Below are 15,561 nucleotides of genomic sequence, written 5' to 3' on the forward strand. Positions count from 1 at the left end.
AGTGGATCAGGGGTATACAAACATCCCTTTAAAAGGTTCTGCTAGTTAAATACTGTGTACGTGAGGACTATGTTAATTCCAGTTTCAAAGCTGTAAAAGAATTTGCCCTGTCACACATGAACATGTGAGAGAATTGCAGCATGGTAGTGTGTCTTTGCGTCACAATTTAAGTATCTGTGCTGTAAATAATTGGCAGGTTCTTCTGTTCATGTATGAAGCTATATGGATGTCCTGGCAGAGCCCTGGCAACCCCCGCTGCTCCACTGGGACGCACCCTGACAACCCCCACAAGTCCTGGGGACACCAGCCCCAAAGAGAATGTAGGCAGCAGCACAAACCCCTGGAGCCACGCACTCACCTGGGACTGTGGGAGGTTGAGAAGGCCGGCTGCTGGGTCCATCTTCCCCACCTTGGGGCTGGGGGAAGCGAGCGAGGTTTAGGAGTTTGCCCGTGGTGGTGCTGGCCAAGGTAGCATGACAACTGCTGAATGGCCTGACGCTGGCCAGCCCATGCTTGGCCTCGCCTGCGAGGGAGTCACCTGGGCCCAGCCGATGCCGCCGCCCAGGAGACGAAGGAAACTGTGGTCCCAAGGGCTGCATAGCCTCGATGAGATGCCTGAGCCTGACAGCCCTGCTCAGCGTCTGAGCTTAAGAAGAGGGGCGGGGCTACTGGGGGAGGGCTATGGGCTGGCCCAAGGGGAGGAGCCGGGAGCAGGAAGAGGAATATAAGGAGCAAAGCCAGATGGTCAAGGAGGATTCTTCCTGGATAGCTCAAGAGGCCGCACAGCAGAGAGACGAGCAACAAGAGCATCAGGAGAGGCAGGCAGAGTATGATGACATAACCTCCTTCCCTGGCCACCTTTGGTCTGAGACCTCTGGAGCTTCCCTTCCCTCTGAAGGGTGCAGAACAGGGCAGACAACAGCTAGGAGCAGGATAATGGCGTTGGGCGGGGAGGACAAGGAGGTGATAAAACGTGACAATGAAATCATATGACCTCTGTAGAGAGGAAGAAACCCTATATTTTGGGGGGTCTTAAATGCATAGGAATGCTTCTTCCACAAACAAGTAGATATTTGAGGACTTGAAGAAAATGGTTGTGCACTTGATCATATACAAGAAACTTCTGCTTTTAGGTTTGATGATATATTCACTTATTCACTTCTGATATTTTAGTTTTCTTTCATGTTTTCTAACTAATTAGGTCCTCACCAGGACCACGGAAACGCCAGTCTGCTCAGTGCAGTGACTGTAGGGGTCATAATAACCAAGTAGGTGCAGCAGCCAGAGTCCCTCATCGTCCCTCCTCCCGAAACATTAATGATAAAGGCAAAATAGTCCGTGGCCGGGGAAAGAAGGATCCTCAAAGTAAAGGAAAAGAGGAAAAAGTGAGTGTTGTGAAGATAATTTAGTTATGTTAAATTGAGAACAAGTATGTGAGTTGCTTTCCAGCGAGCCCAGAGGTTCTGGTATTTGTAGGTACCAGCTTATTTATATTTGAGACTTTTATATTGTAAGGTGCTATATAAGATTACGTAATATATAATTTTGATGAAGCAGCTAATAGTTCTCCTTGTACAAATATGTAACCTGAGTGAGTTTATGGTTCTGCTGGATTCAACTTCAGTCTTTCAAATCCAAGCTATATGTTCTACTCTGGAAGCTTTGTTGGCTGGATTTGGGTTTTAAATAGGAGACTGAAGTCCAAGTGCTCCATGGAAGTTATTTTAGAAAACGTTCCTAAAGTATAAACCAGAGTGACAGCTGCGAAGTATTCAGTCAGTCATGTATGTCTATAGGATATTTACATTTTATTTAACCTTCGGATGTGCTCTGCCGCCAATTCTAAGGCACGTACATATAGATAACTTTCATTTTATGGAGAAAATACTTTATGATTCCATTGGTGAGAAAACTGTGAAGAAAATCCTTGGGCTTCCCCCTGCCCCCACTTTCCTTTTTTATCTTGCACAGGCCTGGCAGTTTTATTCCTAGAGAATCCACTTCTATCCTGAAAAAGGGAGTAGGAAAGATATTGGAAAATATTCAGTATTAACTAATTGGTTTCCAACAATCTTGAGAGAGAAGAAAGTTGAGTGATATTTCTTATGCACTGATCTCTAGGGACCTTCAACTAAGATTGGGGAATGTTAATGGCTAATGTTCTAATGTGTAATGACTAGTTGTTTTAGGGGTACAGAACTAGCAAAGGTAGAGAGAGGATCTGTGTATTACAAGACACACACAATGGATTCCAGTTCCTAGAATGCAAACATACACTTGCAGGACAAGAAAGGGGTTACATGCTAGGACTTTGCTGGAACGGCAGATAAATTTGTTCTCTGCTGCAGGAATGTTTTGTTTTGTGAGTGAGAGAAGTAATACTTACCAATTGGTCTCAGGATCTGTGTGGTGCCAGTCTGGATGCTTTGGTATATGCTCTAAAAGGTGAACGGTAATAATAATTAAAGCTAGGTGCCATTCAGCCATTTTATTAAAAGAACAAACTCTGCTTGCAGTGGTTCCAAGCTAAAAATTGTGTGGTATGTAGAGTTTAAAAAAAAGAACTAGTGTTGTGATAGCATAGTGTGCTGTAATAGGAAGTATATTGTGGGGAGAAGGTAGATTGTAAAAGGCTTTATACTACATCACACACTCTCATACCAACACTTGTGGTGTAACCCAGATAAGTGTTAACATAATCTATTACACTTGTATCCCTACTCTGAAGATGCTTACAGCGGCATATGTGTTCCTACCCTGCCCATTTTATCGTCTCAAGAGTCATGTGGGATAGGTTAGATTAAGACAGTGACTGGTTCAAAACTTCATGACAGTGTGGGGATTTGAACTCAGGTCGTCCCTTTCCTAGTCTGGCATTCTTGAAGCTACTGCTTTGTTGACTGAGGGTATTCTGTCCCTGCAGCATCTAGAATCTGTGTTGATGATTTTATGCATTTGTCAGTTTGATGACAATACTTTTCAGCCAATAACTTTTTAATAGACCTGTTGTATTCCCTCCATTTTTGTAAGATCATAAGGTGTAATTTGCAATGGAGCCAGGGTCTCTATTTGATAGGAGAAGCACCAGTGACCTGTTGCCCTTCTAATGGTTGTTCTGTAGCATGGAGTGATCACAAACTGTTTATTATTCATTGCATGTCTCTGATTATCATAGACCTGTTTGCAAATATTTGTGCCTCTTTACTGTTGTATTACCATAAGGAATGTTTAGGATGCTCCCTTTCTATACAGAAAGCATGTGTTTAAGTAGTTATGCACAATGCTATTATCTGTCATTAATAAACTTTTTGGAGTTTTTATTCTTTTTGCAATGCTTATAATCTGTGTAAACAATATCCATGTTTACATAGCTTTACAATAATGTACAGATGTTAAATCATGGAGTGTCAGTATTAAATACGAGCAATATTAAAATAGTTATATGTGTCTGATGTGCATTTTGTTTGTAATGCAGAGTAAGTCTTCATCTGACATTTCAGAACCTGAGCCAAAGAAATTTGATAGTACTGGGTATGATAAAGACTTAGTAGAGGCTTTGGAAAGAGATATTATTTCTCAGAATCCCAACATTCGATGGTAAGTGTGAGCAAAGTCTCTTTTGGGCTGTGGGTGTTTAAGCTTGAGAGCACTTTAAGGGAAAAATTCCTTGCACTTTAATGTATTCAGTACATTAATGCTGATAATGAATTGTGGGTCTTTTATGGAGTTTTTCCCTAGTCACTTTATGAGAAAATCAGAAAGCACAACATCCAGTGCAGTATAAGAGAGTCAATACAATGGGTCAGCTTGTCCATTGGAACCTGACAACCGTTGCACAGTTTTTGTTTATTTAATTCATTTATATCCCGCCGTTCTCCCCAGTGGGGACCCAGAGTGGCTTACATCATTCTCCTTTTCTCCATTTTATCCTCACAACAACCAAGTGAGGTAGGTTAGGCTGAATGTGGGTGACTGGCCCAAGGTCTCCCAGCAAGCTTTCATGGCATGAGTGGGGATTCAAACTTGTATCTACCAGATACTAGTCTTGGGGTGTCAAACATGTCACCTAGGGGCTGGATCAGGCCCCCCCAGAGGGCTTCTGTCAGGCCTGCAAGGGACTGGCTGTCCTGCTTCTTCCTCCAGTTCTGCTGCTGCTGGGTCGCAGCTTGCTTTAACAGACTCCTCTCGATCGTACAGGAGAGATAGATAGGCAAGCTTCTGTTCCAGCATTGGCTGAGGCTCCTCCCCCTCCCAAGGGGAGGGAGGGAACGAGCCAGAGCTTCCTGGCTAGGCTGCCTCAACTGCACAGGAGACAAAGGCAAGCCTTTCTTCCCCTCCATTGGCTGACTGCTCCTGGGAGGGAGGGAACAAGGGAGAGCTTGCTTTGGTTGGGCTGCCTCAATCATGGGGAGAAATACAAAGCACCTTTATGACCAACGAAGTGTTATCCAAGGTATGAGCTTTTGTGTGCCTTGCTACAGTGTGTGTTTTGTTGGGCTCATTATGCCAGGGCTCTCCTGGGTGCAGCTGGGTTCCCCCCCCTTTTTCCTGTTTTCCTGCCCTCATGATCCAGTCTTTTTCAGTAGGAAAGCAATGTGAACTATTTTAGATGAGGAATAACAACAAGCCAGTGAGGTGGATTAGGCTGAGAGTGTGTGTCCAGACCAAGTTCACCCAACACATTTCCTTTCAGGATTTTGAACTTAGACTTCTCAGATAGTAGACTGATACTGACCACTGAGGAAGACTGTAGTTTTGTAGACAAACAAATAGCCCTCAGTCTGCATCATGGTGCCTTCTCATGTTCTTGACCACCACACGAAACAATTTATGTACAAAAGGTTGCAATGCCCAGCCATTTCATGTTTTCCCCTGGATCATAGGCTCAGAACTCTGAGCATGAGATTTCTGTAATGAATGTCAGTAAATCAAAAGTAGGTTTGCAGCTTACAGATACACAGTTGAACAGCATACTCAAGATTTATGTCTCCGCTATCTGGCATTACATTTTATGATGCACATGGCCCGGCCCTACTAAGTCCAATTTATGTCAAAACTTTTTATCAACCCTGCAGCAACTAACAGCAATGCAATTGTACATCACTGTTTGGAAAAGCATAGAACAGGTTTGTGAAGAAGTGCATGATAGTATCATGCAAAAATCCTCTTCTTAGTTAGCTTGCCTGCCCACATACACATTAGTGCACGCCCTGACAAAGTTTTATCACTTTGGTAGTGAGCCTACTGTGTAAGCATATTCACTGCATTTTGACAACTCATAGTTTCCCCCCCCCAGTTGAGCTCAGTAAAACTTGTCCTTCTGGTTTGCACCAGAAACTGGATTTATGCAATTCTGATTACCTTGCTCTTGTTTCAGTCACAAAGCCATCTGGTCCACCTGATTTTTTCAAGGATTAAAAAAAACACCCTATATAAAGGATTAAAACCTACAGTGCCAAACAAATGTTTGAGGAACTAGAACAAGGACAAAAGAGCAGACAGTTTGCCTGAAGAATTCGGGGGGGGGGGGTTAGAAGAATGATGAACAGAAAAATGGAGATTAGGATTTGAACTACCAGCAGGTACTGTTTGAGGACTAAACTGTGCTGTAGAAAATAATAAACATTTTCTGGGTACATCAGTATGTACATTTGCTATATTTGGCACATCAATGGCCTGGAATTAAAACTAAAAAGAATGTGATTCCAGTTTACAAAAGCTTCCTGTCTGCTTACCTGAGAGTAATTCATATTTGCCATCTACAGCCTACTGTTAATTTTGTACCAACCTGGCATATAATAAGAAAGGCAGCCTTAGTTGCCATGAAGAGGATGCTGTTTTTAGAAGTTAAAATGACCCATGGGCTATCCTAATTAATACCCATGTATTAATTAGGCCTGCCAATTATGTTTAGTGACTGCCAACATGGTACTACTGAGTTTCCTTTCTCTCATTTGATTCTTTGTGAAAACATCTCTTTCTCAGTGTATTCTTCTGGGTTCTTTTGAAGTATCACCTTTGTGTCTTCAGGGAATACCCATTCAAAAATAGCCACCTCTGTCACAGGAGGACGCTTGGCTTGTGTGCGTGTGTGAAGTGCTAACATGTTGCTTCTGATTTATGGTGATCTTTGTGAGTTACCCTGACCTGGATAGCCCAGGCTAGCCTAATCTATTCTGTTCTCATGAAGCTAAGCAGGGTTGGCCCTGGTTAGTATTTGGATTGGAGACCACCAAGGAAGACCAAGGCACGACACAGAGGCAGGCAATGGCAAATACCTCTGAATGTTTCTTGCCTTGAAAACTCTGTGGGGTCACCATAAGTCGGCTATGATTCTTCAAAGCTTGGCTTGCAGTCCCCCAGATTTTGTGATTGGTCCCAGCACCCCATTTAATGATTGATTGTGGTGGCGTCTACCCTCTGATCTCAAGATTTCAGCAGTGCCCACAAGTTTAAAAAATAAGGAACATCCTGATCTGGCCACCTCCTAACATTTACTTGGGAATTGATTCCTATGGAACCAGTGCAACTCTAAACTGAAGCTAAAGCATAACCTGTATGTTGTCACCTTCTGGAAACGACAATGAATTGCCTAGAAGAATGTTGGATAAATATCAGTTTCTAGTGTAAAAATATTCTGGTAACAGGGAAACAAAGTTATAGAAGAATTTCTGAAAGCAAAGTCTGAGCATTTTAAAATTAAAGCATGTGCAGTAGTTAGTTTTGCACTTTTTCTGAAACTTAGAATGGTATTTTAAAAGTAGAAACCCTGGCAATTTAACACTGAAGCCAAATCTATGATTTTAAACTGTTCCTATCTTAATTTAGTAATGGAAATCTCCAAAGGCAGGATGGATTAATTCAGATAACCAAGTAAATGGCCAATTTTCAATCATATATCCAGCTTTCTGTTTCATGTTTCCTGAAGAACAAGCATGAATGCTAACTGGTTGTTATAATAATCTGTTCGCAATTAAATAGAATCTTTGTACTACTAAGAAAATAACTCAGAACCTCTGGTCATGCAGCCCACAGAACGTTTGCACCTCAGGTTATCTAGCTGTTTAGAGGAAATCAAGGAGTTGTTTGTGTCTTTACACATGTAAAGATGTCAAGCAAGACTGCTTATTTGAAGAATAATACTGTAGTCCTGTTCACAGTTTAGCTGGAAGTAAGTAGTATTGAACACATTAGGACTTTCTTCTGAGAAAAAAGAGTAGTAAATACCAGAACTTCCTTGAAATAAACTACCTACAGTATAATTTGCTTAATAATGACCTTACCTACTGTGTCATATTTAATCTGCCTTGATTCTCAGTGAGAAAGGTAGGCTATAAATGATCATCATAATCGAATTCACGTTTTTGTCCCTTGTTCCTGCAAATAGAAAAGCAGGCTTTGACCTCAGTCTGTTTGATAGAAGGTCTTGGATTTAAATGTAAGAGGTTGAACTGAGCATTACCATTTAAAATGTAATGTGACTGAGATTTTAGAAATAAAAATAAATCCAACTTGTTATATCAACTCAATGAAATTATTAGATTACTCTTTCTCAAACTTTTTGAAGTGAGATCCATTTGTAAATTTATTCTGCCTTTTGGGACTCGCTTGCAAGGTAAATTCATGCTACTTTGCCCTCCCCGTCATAAAATACAAGAATCTCACTGAACAGGTTTCATTTTTAATATTAATAAATATAGAGTGTGGAACAGGGTGTATTTCATGGCCATTCTGCAGATTATGCAGAGGCAAACTCAAATGCAATACTGAGAATATATTCAGTAGGAGATGCAACCAGTCACACTCTCCTGATGAGCATGTAGTCCAGTGTTTAACTTACAAATGTGTGGTATCAAACCACATTTTTAGTTGTTCACTTAAAAATGTATTGTGTGGAATGGCTCCTGCTTGTTTAACTGAAGAAACAGGATTCTGCAGGAGAGATGGAGAACTGGGGAAAGTGTGAATTTCCACTTAGTGGGAAGCTGGCAGGAAATTTCATCTATTTATGCCTGGCTGGTACTGGAGAGAATGTAGGACAGGTTGACTGGCGTGCTTGGGCAACACATGGGCATAGCTGACCTTTCTATCACTTTCATCAGGGCAGCATATGCGATTCTTTCATCATTTCATACACCAACTCAGTGAGGTCAGTTGGGCTGAAAGAATGCTCAGTACCACCACTGGGACTCAGCATAGAGTCACCCAGTAGCAGTATGTACCTGGGAGGTAACAGATTTAGGTTACAGTGGTTGCCTCCTGTACTTCTGGCAGCCAGATCAAGTCATTCCTAGTGCTGCAAGATGTGTGGGTCTAAGAAATAACAGACATAGGCTGTTGTGCCTGTCCCCCTCCCCCTTCCATCACCATCAGGGCTTGCCTTGCTCAGCGACCCTGTGCACGGAATGCTGAGCAGCTGGCAGGCTGAGCCTCTTTTCCTCTCTTTGAGAAAATAAGCATGGCCATGAGGCAGAGAAAGGAACATGGCAGTTGTTGCCTCCCTTTTTCTAGTCACCACAAGGAAATGGTCCTAGAGATTACTTTTCCTAGTTCACCCTTTTTCTGCTCCTCACCACCTCAAAAGAATCACAATTCACTTTTGGGTCCTAACTCACCATTTGAGAACCCCTATATAAGGTTATATCAGTAATTTTTGTAATTTTTAAAAACTGGAAGTCCCACAGTGGTTTTTTGGCTTTATCAGCACCTGTTACCTATAAAGCAGTTGCAGAACAACATACAAATGTACCCAAACAGAACGCTGGCTTGTGGGAATTTGTATTTAGGTGTGAATTTGACAGTCTCCTCTAAATGGTCACTGTTTCAGTCATGAAAAACCAACCTGTGCTATTATGGACAAACCCAAAATACTCTAGGAACTGTAAGATTAAATTTTGAACTGAATAGTAATTGTTGTGTTTGGTATCATGTCATACTTTTTTACCATTCTTTTTTCTTAATTATTATTAGGGATGATATAGCTGACTTAGTGGAGGCTAAAAAATTGCTTAAAGAAGCTGTAGTCTTACCCATGTGGATGCCAGAATTCTTTAAGGGGATTAGAAGGCCTTGGAAGGTAAAATGTCTTCATAGCTTAGAAGCATTATTGGAATTTTAAGATGTGTCCTAATTGGGGTATATAAAATATTATTTCATTTTAACATGAAACTTAAATATGGCTAGAATTTTTGTCATATATTTCTAAATTTTTGTTTAATTAGTAGAAGAAAATATATTCCTACTACTTTCTATAGTGGTTAACAAAAATTGGTGCAGTTTTGTAAAAGTAAAATATGAAATGTTAGTAGTGTTGGATCCAGTGGTGGAAGAGCTTACAGAATTGATAGTGCAGATCTTAACTCATCTTCCTTCTCCCCGACCATCCTGTTTCTTGTTCTAAAAACCTTCTGAGGGTCAGGGGACCCTAATGAGCTGGATTCACCAAAAAAAAGGGGGGGGGGGGGGGGGGGGGCCATTTCCTCCGCAGCTGGTTTTATTTGTATGTAACTTTGTTTTAGCCATAGGCCATAATAAAATCAGATATTCTGTTTAATGTAGTTGAAGTCTGTATAAGAAAATACAAATCAAGTAAGGAGTGCTGTGTGCATGCTTTTTAAGAATCTAAAAATATTCTCTTATTCTGCTCTTAACTGCTAAAACTGATGGTGCAGAATACTACAATGTGCTGTCAAATGTATTCTAGATGTTTTAAAAACTAGCCATTTTGTTTTTATTCTGATGTCTTTTTTTAATAGGGTGTATTGATGGTTGGTCCTCCTGGCACTGGAAAAACCCTTCTTGCAAAAGCTGTAGCTACTGAATGCAAGACAACTTTTTTCAATATATCCTCATCAACACTTACTTCAAAATATAGAGGAGAATCTGAAAAACTTGTTCGCCTGTTATTTGAAATGGTGATTTTAAAACTCATCTGCAATTCACTGAAATCATTTTAGAGGAATAGTAGGTTATAAGTGGCAAATGGTGAACTACCAGAATGTTCTAGAATTCTTGGTTTTATATAAGAGTTTTATTAGCCCCAAGGAATGGTGGACATACAAATGACTGCTCTTAGTTTGTGGCTGTAGGATAAGTGTTCACAGTAAATCTAAGAGTCCTGCACTGAACAGTAAACTTTGTGATAAAACCTGCTTCTGGTATTCAGCAAATCTGCCCTTTTTGTGTCTGATATACTGTTTAGCCAGTTATCATGAACTGCATGGCAATACTCACCCTGGTTGAAAATAGTCAACGTTTTGGTTTACTGAAAAGTTGCATCTAATACATACAAGTAGACGTTTCGCTCCAAATCGGATGCTTTCCCCAAATGCCATTATGCTCCCTTCTCAACATTTGATGTAGAATTGTTGTCCAGCACTGGGAGTGTTTTGAAAGCACTGCTTGGCAGACAGGTTAATCTGGCAATTTTGTATTGTGTTATAACTTTGTATTCTCTGAACTGGTCTGGAAACTTTAATAATGTTGTTAGGAAATGTCTAGCCATCAGATATTATTTTAAACCATTTAATTTACCTATATGAAATGACTGATGGTTTTATGGATTGTATGTTGTGAGCTGCCCTGAGCCCGCTTTCAGGATAGGGCGGGTTATAAACTGAATAAATTGAAGTATTGAACTTAAGCTGAAGATTATGTCTGATAATTACACCTATTATGTTATATAGACCTATTATATTATTATTCTGGCAAGAGTATAGGTCAAAAGTTGTTATGCATGGTCATTGTTGACTGCTGGGGACTGCCGATTTCTTCAGGTCAAAGATTGATTGTTTTTTATGAAGTAGATTCTGCAGAAGAGTTAAGTTTAGGAATTAAGTTTAGGATAAATGGATGTTCCTTTATTTTCTCATACCTCCAGGCTCGATTCTATGCACCAACAACAATATTTATTGATGAGATAGACTCTATCTGCAGTCGCAGAGGAACTTCTGAGGAGCATGAAGCCAGCCGAAGGGTGAAGGCAGAATTACTTGTTCAAATGGATGGTAAGTGTATTTGTATACTGCCTTTGAATATTAATGTTCAGAGCTGTTTACTGTTTCAGCAGGGTACGTTAGATTGTTTTGTTGATGCCTTAACCAAACAGCACATCTAAAAGCAGCAATCAAATACAGACCACTCTCTCAGAAATCTAGTGGATAGAGACTTTTGTCCAATCATAAAAAGAGGCTAGGAATGTGGCTAGGTGCACTTCCTGAAGGAGAACATTCCATGACATAAAGCAACTGCTGAAATGGCTCTATGCCTAAAGGTTGCTAGCTTTGTATTTGCAAAAGATGAGAGCTTTACTGACAGATGATTAAACACAAAGGGCTCCAGAATCCACGGATGTTAAGAACAAAACCAGTACACCATCTTGAATTGGTCCCAGAAACAGATTTGCAACAAATAAAGAAGTTGTCCAGCCAAAAAAAGCCTAGAGCACTTTGAACAAATTGGATTTTATGGATTATCTTCAAGCTCCATTCCGTGTAGAGTGCATCATAATAATTCCATATGAAAGATAGCAAAGCATGAGTGCCAGTGGACAGGTCTCTGTGTTCCAATAATGGGCATATCTGAATCAGTCAAAACTAAACTACGGCACTCTGGGCCACAATCACTCACTACTGGGGATTCCAAAAAGCAAAGCTGAATTCAAGTTTGACGTCTTTCTCCAACATAAATTGTAGGTTGGAGGGGGGCTCCTTGGTCTGGAGGAAGGCTACTTTGAGGCTAGTTGAATCCTGCCAGTTAAAGCTGCTGAGAGATCCAGGAAAGTCAGGCAGTTAATTCCTCATCTCTCTTTTAGTAAAGGCCATCAGGATGGGAGGGCAGTTTGCTATCTTGAAATGGACTCTGAAGCCAGATATGTATGCAAATTCATTGTAGGTGGCAAGCTTTAATTTTCAGATTTCTCTGAGATACTAGAATTCATGCTCTGTAGTGAGGCTTACACATATTTCCAGATCACCTATCTAAAAAAGTCACTTATGCCATATTTTCTTGTATTTTGAAAATGAATCCAGCTACATTTGTGTGGGGTTTTTAACTGTTTCCTTCCACAGCTCTTAAGAGATTTATTCAGCATACAGAAGCCCCCCAAGGACCACTTTGTAAATTATTTAGATTTCTGTGCTGCCTCATCAGAGTCCTACTGATTATGCATTTAACAGCTGCTTATCACTTAGGGAAGGTGTGATGTGTGGGTTTGTGGGGAGAGATATTTTTTTTGGCTGTATATATGTAATTCCTAAATAAGCAAATACTTAGTGTCTGAATAACATTCTGTTCTTGGAATTAGTGAGCAGTCTGAGTTTGCAAACCAGGGTTCTCATAAATGTTTTCCTCCTTACAGAGCTGTCTTAGTTCTATTCCTCCTTTTTTAAAGTAACAAAAAGTGTATTGAGGGCAGAGTGCCTCAGTAGCCTAAGGATACTTCATACAAACACTTCTGTTAAACGGATGACCAGCTGTTACCACTGGCTGTTTAGGCATTTAAGATGGCAATCAAATAAAGTGTGATGTGGTTCTGTTGCTGTTAGAAATGAACTTACATTGAAACTGGTTGTTTTAGATGACTTCATGTATTATGAAATTAAAGTTGTAACCCTCTTTTAAAAATTTCCACTGATTTAGGTGTTGGAGGGGCTTCTGAAAATGATGACCCTTCAAAAATGGTTATGGTACTGGCTGCAACTAATTTTCCATGGGATATAGATGAGGCTTTAAGACGACGGCTGGAGAAGAGAATTTACATTCCTTTACCATCAGGTATAAAGATATTATATCAGGGAAACCCAGCTTCTTAGCATTTTAAATTATAAATTGAAGAGCTGTATCTGCTACACATGAAGTAGACTGTGATTGAAAAATACTATGCTTCATGCAAAGCACTTTCCTCATTACAGTGGAATTATTAGAATGTTCCATAGAGCTTACATTCAAAGCCTCAAAATTGCAGGTCAGTTTGAGTTCATATATCTATTTTAGGATGGTGTAGTGGTTAAGTGCCAGTTTGGTGTAGTGGTTAAGTGCGTGGACTCTAATCTGAGAGAACTGGGTTTGATTCCCCACTCCTCCACTTGCATCTGGCTGGATGACCTTGGGTAAGCCGTAGTTCTGATAAGAGCTGTTCTTGAAAAAGAGCTGTTTCTGTCAAGAGCTCTCTCAGCCCCGCCTACCTCACAGGGTGTCTGTTGTGGGGAGGGGAAGGGAAAGGAGTTTGTAAGCCGCTCTGAGACACCTTTGGGTAGTGAAGGGCGGTGTATAAATCCAATCTCTTCTTCTTCTTCTAAAGAGTAAAGTAATGTTTAGGGAAAACATTTTGTAAAAAACTCAGCATTTTAATTAAAAGTATTAACAGTATATCATCTAGACAGTTACAGATGTCTACATAGTATGTAGGGACCTGATTTTATATTTTGTTTACATTTTTGTTGTTGTTTTGCTCCATCTAGCTAAAGGCAGAGAAGAACTTTTAAGAATAAACCTGCGAGAGTTGGAACTTGCTGATGATGTTGACCTTGCAACTATTGCACAGAATATGGAAGGCTATTCTGGTGCTGACATTACTAATGTGTGCAGGTATGTTTAAAATGAAACACACACATATGTGCCACAGTCCTGGATACAATACTTGAAAATTTCATTTAATTGGGACTTCTGTCACAGTTCTAATACCTTCATTGTAGAAATGTTATACTTGCTATACCATTAGTGTTCACCTGGTGGCTTGCATCAGTGGCACAGTTTTCATTCCCTGATATGGTTTCTACTCCATCCCTGCCATGTCTTCCTTTTTTCTGTCTTCACAGCCAATTATTTCTTATGTTTCTTTCACAACTTTTCCTTGCCTCCATTATTGTTTCACTACTCATTCTCACGCCCTCTCCTAGTCGTTCCCAACTATACAACTTGAATACACACAACACTTCTAGCTCAAAGAACTCTCAGAGAAAGTGAAACTTGTACTTTGCCTCTGGTCCTGCCAATAGAGCTTGCTCTTGTTCCTACTATTTATGGCTTTTACTGAAAGCACCAATGATGCCAGGATCCTAAATTCCCATGGTTTCCCCCTAAAGCAGTGTTCTCACCATAGGGAGGATCTAAAGGGAGATCACAAATCTGGAGCAAACTTTGTGCAGACAAAAAGCATGAGAGAACTATAATCACAGAGGAGAAAGGTTATGAAAATAGTATCTGCAAATTGGGTTAGTCCTAGGTTTCAGAAGTCTGTGGGCTACTGCAAAATATCTGTTTTGTGTGCTGAAATAGATTCAATTATTTTAGCCTAGACCACTTTAAGCTCAACTACAGTAAAGAGCCATCATCATAAGTCAGCAAAAACAGCACACCTCTTGTACTTTGAACCAGAAAATTGATGTTTCACCTGCTTGGTGTAAGAATGTCTTATGCTCAGTACACAGCTAAGGAGATGCTTCCTTTCAGATTATTTCTATTATTTCTGATTAAAGCTGTTGCTGAGGAAGGCTGAACAAATCTAAGAATATAAATATAACCTACAAGGGTCAAGAATACTGTCCTGATGGGTAAATCATGCCTAACCATTCTGTTTAGGTAGACCCAGCTAGCTGTAAGAGAATGTAATTGTAAATTGCTTCATTAAAACAACTTTGTTCACACCATGTACCTGTGTGTTTTTTTGGCAACTTATCCTTTACCCTAAGAATCTGGTAATACTACACAGTCAGTTGAAGTATTTTCAAACTTCCACTGAAAGTTTCCTAAGTGGATCCATTTGATCTTTTATCCAGCTCTCATTTATTTAGTACCAGTTTGATTCTGTATATGCTCACTAAAATTTTACTCTTGTATCTGAACAGGGATGCTTCATTAATGGCTATGAGAAGACGTATCGAAGGCTTGACACCTGAAGAAATTAAAAACCTTTCCAGAGATGACATGCACATGCCAACAACAATGGAAGATTTTGAAATGGCTTTAAAGAAAGTTTCCAAGTCAGTCTGTGCTGCGGACATTGAAAAATATGAGCAATGGATATTTGAATTTGGATCATGCTAAGCCTTCCTATCTTAAGAAATCTGCCTTAAGTCTTCAAACAATTCCAGAAGTAATTAAAAATTAGCGCTCCAAGGCACTGAGTACTATTTTTTTTAACTTTTTATAATTAGACAAACAATACTTAATAAAGTTGGTTTCTTAAACTAGAGCTCTTCTTTCCCCACACTCTTACGCCCATTCCACTTCCCACTAATAATGTTACTGAGTGTGTTCTGCAGAATCACTCTCACAAAGGTATTTAAATGCTGGATAAATTGAGTGGGTTTCTCCATTACATAAATGTTCCACTTCAATCAGTGTTTAGGTGTGGGGTGCCAGGCTACATTCAGCAACCATGTTTAACTGGCATAATACAGTGTAGGAATAACCAGCTCTCTTGTCTTGACCAAACTCAAATATAATTTCAGTATTATGAGTAGGCAGAGCCTTGTTTTCTATGACTGATTGCAGTTAAACTAGAAAAAACGGAGAAGAGGGGTAGTTGAGTATGTGTAAAACCTTGGAACATATTTCAGG

At 40.0% G+C, this 15,561-nt stretch overlaps 1 protein-coding gene across 1 annotated transcript in view; it reads left to right on the plus strand.

Moving 5' to 3' along the window:
- The window catches only part of KATNA1 (katanin p60 (ATPase containing) subunit A 1), a 16,573-nt gene extending 1,021 nt beyond the window's left edge, over positions 1–15,552 (plus strand). The window contains exons 2-10 of the mRNA XM_015408246.1: position 1; positions 1,202–1,385; positions 3,476–3,597; positions 8,971–9,076; positions 9,756–9,914; positions 10,880–11,006; positions 12,640–12,774; positions 13,461–13,587; positions 14,847–15,552. The exon at position 1 is cut by the window's left edge and continues 157 nt beyond it. Coding sequence (XP_015263732.1) covers position 1; positions 1,202–1,385; positions 3,476–3,597; positions 8,971–9,076; positions 9,756–9,914; positions 10,880–11,006; positions 12,640–12,774; positions 13,461–13,587; positions 14,847–15,045 — 1,160 coding nt within the window. The 3' untranslated portion in view covers positions 15,046–15,552. The remainder of the gene's footprint in view (positions 2–1,201; positions 1,386–3,475; positions 3,598–8,970; positions 9,077–9,755; positions 9,915–10,879; positions 11,007–12,639; positions 12,775–13,460; positions 13,588–14,846) is intronic.
- The last annotated feature ends 9 nt before the right edge of the window (positions 15,553–15,561 follow it).

Source organism: Gekko japonicus, unplaced genomic scaffold (assembly GCF_001447785.1).
Source record: "Gekko japonicus isolate JY-2015 unplaced genomic scaffold, Gekko_japonicus_V1.1 scaffold5380, whole genome shotgun sequence".
NCBI lineage: Eukaryota > Metazoa > Chordata > Lepidosauria > Squamata > Gekkonidae > Gekko > Gekko japonicus.